This window comes from Diachasma alloeum, unplaced genomic scaffold, assembly GCF_001412515.2.
Source record: "Diachasma alloeum isolate Michigan unplaced genomic scaffold, Dall2.0 Dall_scaffold_00210, whole genome shotgun sequence".
Taxonomy (NCBI): Eukaryota; Metazoa; Arthropoda; class Insecta; order Hymenoptera; family Braconidae; genus Diachasma; species Diachasma alloeum.
Window position 1 is genome coordinate 1,057,920 of NW_021680375.1, and position 4,709 is coordinate 1,062,628.

The 4,709-nt window shown below is 40.8% G+C and overlaps 1 protein-coding gene across 1 annotated transcript in view; it reads left to right on the forward strand.

Moving 5' to 3' along the window:
- Positions 1–3,866, forward strand: part of LOC107036567 — a 45,730-nt gene extending 41,864 nt beyond the window's left edge. The window contains exons 6-8 of the mRNA XM_015254605.1: positions 584–789; positions 1,960–2,357; positions 3,367–3,866. Coding sequence (XP_015110091.1) covers positions 584–789; positions 1,960–2,357; positions 3,367–3,866 — 1,104 coding nt within the window. The remainder of the gene's footprint in view (positions 1–583; positions 790–1,959; positions 2,358–3,366) is intronic.
- The last annotated feature ends 843 nt before the right edge of the window (positions 3,867–4,709 follow it).

Genomic DNA, 4,709 nt, shown 5'->3' on the forward strand with positions numbered 1-4,709 from the left:
ACTGAGACCTGAAAAAAATGTGCAAAAATTCTCAATGATCCAGCATACTCAGACATTTCTCCCATGAATTTTCCAATTTTTTTCCTCACTTTGACATTTCACACGAGACACCTTAAGATCTTCGAAATCTCAAAATGAGGATTTTTTTCGGGGGCAGAAACTGTGCCATGGAAATTTCCCTAATTGAGAGTGGGGTAACCTCGGAGGTTATAGCTGGAGGGGTTACAAAAACCTCCAAATTTCATCATTTTTTTTCTCGACACTGAGACCTGAAAAAAATGTGCAAAAATTCTCAATGATCCAGCATACTCAGACATTTCTCCCATGAAGTTTCCAATTTTTTTCCTCACTTTGACATTTCACACGAGACACCTTAAGATCTTCGAAATCTCAGATAAGGTTTTTGTTCGGGGGCAGAAACTGAGCCTCTGGCGGTAGTCTTCCATTCTCAAGATCATCTCTTCCAACATCTGATCCCTACGGTTTTAACAACAGTCAATCATTTTCGTTGTCATTTACCTTCTCAATTGACTTTCACGAATGAAGATTACCCAAAAATCTCAGGAATTCATTTTCTTCCCAGGTTTATCAAGCAGACTCTGACCTCTACGTCAAACGTGACAAATACTGGGGGCGTGAGCTCAACGAGGAGGGCTTCAAGAACGCGCTGTACCGTTTCTTCCACAATGGCTACTGCCTCCGGACCCCCGTCATCCAGCGAGTGATCTCCCGCCTGGAGGCCCTCCGCCGAGGCATCGAACGCCAGAGCAGCTATCGCTTCTACTCCTGGTGAGTGACCCACCCCCTCCCCCAGCAATCAATCACCAACAAAAATCAAACAATTTTTCAGTCCAAACGAAGACGAAAAGCTCAATGAACTAATGAATTGGACTAATCAAGAAAATTATCAAAATTCATGCCAGCAGAGAAGTGGTGAAAGGAGATTAATCCAAATAGATTTTCATGTTATTTTGCGAATGAGTAGGGAAATGATAATGAGTGTTAAGAGCAGATGAGCCCAGATCAGACGATGCGCAGATTATTTCGAATATCTGCGGAACGACGAAGTTCAGAGAAGAACATTTTCAGTGGAGCGTTTGCTTTCCTCAATCCATTCTTATCCAGGAAATGATCTACGGACAATATCCTTTGACATAAAAAAGATAAAATAATTGCATTGAATTCGTTGTTAAGTTCGATTTAGGGGAAAAAGTTCAAAAATATTAATTTTTGTTGATAATTCAATAAAAGAATTCTTCAGCTAATTAACATTTTCTCTTAAGGCCCGGGTGGATTATCTTTCGAACGTGATCTTGATTGTTTTTTTCATTTTGATAATCTGAAATGATCTTCAGTTGCTACACTGAGAGACTGTGTACTTGTGATTTAAAATCGATGAAGTAGCTGAATGAATAAAAAATAATTGTAAATAATTGTAAAATCCTAAAAACAGCCAATTGATCATTCAATTATCTCAGCGACGATCCTGCTAGCTTTTTTGCCCCTAAAAATTCATCAGAAAAAGCTCTCGACATTTTCCCCTGAAGCTCTCCCGCTCTAAATCCCCCAAAACCCCCCCAAATTTTCAGACTTCAGACTTTGAAATACTAAAATCAGATAATCCAATAGTGAATCAATTGCACTCAGTCTGTCACGATCCCAAAAAACGTCCTCTTCACGAGATAAAATTATTCGATTGCCAAGAAATGCGAAGCATTGAGGATGAAGTGAAGTCCATTTCACCTAATCCCCAAGCCCTCTTTTCACCACTTCACTCTCGCCCCAATAAACCAGCCATCAAAAAGAACTAGGGCCAAATGTGTAATATTCCCCAGCCTCCGGGACAGCTGAAGGTGCTCGGGCCTCCTCTCATCACCCAATGATTACGGTCAAGTCTCAAAACCATCATTACCCAGACCCCAAAACCCTCAAACACTGACCCCCATCCTCTTCTTTCAGCTCCCTCCTAGTTGTCTACGACGGCTACCAGATGTCGGACTACAAGACACGTTCGCGAAGTCCTCTGACAACCCTCGGTGTCGAGGAGGAGTCCAACGAGTCCAACAGTTTCATGGACAATCACCAAAGCAGTTCAAACTCGTACCTGGAGGACAATCAGTTGCGATTGTCCAATGATTTTCACTCGGTCCATGAAGATGTCAATCCCTCGACACTTCATCGTGCCTTTGGTGAGGCAGCAGCGAGAGGGGCTAAACATGCCACTGGATTCTATCCCATTAGCGAAGAAACTGTCTTCATGGATCCACCTTCGGATCTTCTCAATGCAACTGTTGTACCTTCTCAAACTTATGAGAACTGGATCGGATCGTATAGCAATACTGGCAGCAATACTTCAGGTGAGACAGAGAAAAATCATTTTTTATGCTTTCTGTGGCTAGAGATGCAAAGTGACCGTTATTTTTTAGATCGTCATATGACCAAAAAATGACGGTCATGTGACGCGCAAATTTTCCCAACTACAAATGATTGTCACAAATCATTTGTAACCAAATTGTTGTCAAACCATCTAGGGGAGGGTGGGGTAAAATGGACACTTTTGACTTTTTTAACATTATTCATAACTCAGAAACAAATTTATTAATTGAGATCAGTTTAAGCTCATCACAAAGAAAATGAATTGTTGTTTGTATTGAAAAAAAAAATTACAAAATTTCTTCAACATTTCAACCCGTCATTAACATTTTAAAAAAAGTCAAAAGTGTCCATTTTACCCAGGCCTCCCCTATATAGTTGCATAATGACGGTCATAACTAATTTCCAATTTGTCACGGTCATGAATAAAACAAAATAGTTTCATCTATATGGATGGAAAAAAAAACGTGATTTCCATTTCAAAATGCGGATTAGGCCAATACAAAAGGAATTCAACTGAAAATTGACCGAGAAAAAAATAAAGTATCATCTATATAGATGAAAAATGACTGTCATTTTTTTCTTGACAAGTTGCGACGGTCACAGAAGGGGGAGGGGGAGGGGGAATTGTGACAGCCGTCATGAACACCTCGTCATGTGACCGTTAAAGACGGTCTCATGAGCAAAATTTGGATGAGAGTCTCAAGGGTCAAGATCATAGTGACCTTACGTTCAGGATCATAAAAATTTTAAGGTTCAAAATTCGGAATATCCAGCATATTAATAGAGACAAAGCCACCGATTGTTACCAGCAAGAGGCAGAATTTTGGTAAAAGTCTTCAGAGTCAAAATCTTATGTATTTAAAATATAGACATAAAAGTCAGCTATCGGCCTCAAATAAGACTCAGAAGTTGAATAAGAGTCTCACCGGTCATGGTTTATGACCTCAAAGTCATAATGATACCGTTAAATAATGAATACATTATATTCAGGTAATGTCTCCTCATCGTCATCGTCATCATCCAGTGGATCTGGTGACGAATACTGCTGCGTTGGACAGCACACAATAACAAACTCCGACGATTTATCATCGGATCTGGACATTGGTGGTAAATGCACGTTAAAGCGCACCCGGAATAGAGGAAGACTCAGGTATTGCGAGGACGAGGACAGCAAGGACGACCTCAAGAGCTCGAACAAGAGGCCCAGGGTCAAGGGGGATGCCAAGGTCGATCTGCAGGAGGATCCCACTGTCGATGTGAGAATCATTGACTTTGCTCATACAACTTTTGGACATAATGTGGGGGGAGGGGGGAGTAAAGTGCATCAGGGACCTGATTGTGGGTTTTTGACTGGGTTGGACAGTCTCAGGAGACTGCTGGGGGAAATTCTCGCCGAGNGGGGGGGGGGGGGGGAGAAAGAGAGAGAGAGAGAGAGTGCGAGGGAGAAGATTCTTGGATCGAGGAATTTTGGGAGCTCTTGGTCATTGTGACTTTTTATTTCCTTTGAAAAAATTTCTTGAGGTTTTACTGAAACCTGACGATTATTGGACATAATCATCGGGTTGCAGTAAAATGTCAATGGATCATAGTGGCGTGATAGTCAACTCGAGTTAATTGAGGTAATTTGTGACTATTTGAATTCATCCTGAGGACTCGTTTCAATATGTTGAGTGGAAGGTGAAGGGAAAGTGGTGAGAGAAGAGTTGTGACGTCTTTTTCGTCATGATCTGAGCAGTTTGGCAATGTTGCTAATAATTTGAAGGAAAGGGGAAGAGCGGGAGAGACTGGCGGAATATTTAGAGGGGTCTTACATTGTTTACTCTAGGGGGCACCTGATTGGTGACGTTTTCGTTCGAATCACTCGAGTAGGGTGATGATTCAGTAGTGAAGCGGGAAAACGGTTTGAGTCGACTTGGCTCTCAGCTGAGTGTTCGAGGAATATCTACGAATCTATGGGAGATAGAAAAATTTTTGTCATGACCTTTTTTGAAGGGCTTAATTCGCTTTACAAAAAAGGTTATGACAAAAATTCTCCTATCTGCCTTAGATTCCGAGATATTCATTGAGAATCAGCCCTTAGCAGAGAACTAACCCTTAGCTGAGTTTTTGAGGAACATCTCGAAATCTAAAGGAGATAGCAAAATTCTTGTCATGACCTTTTTTGAAGATCTTAATTCGCTTTACAAAAAAGGTTGTAACAAAAATTTTGATATCTGCCTTAGATTCCGAGATATTCATTGAGAACTGACCAATAGTAAACATTTATTTAAACCGTTTTGCCGCTTCGCTACTGAATTAGAAAATCGTCAAAAGAGTTTCAAAATTTTTGAACA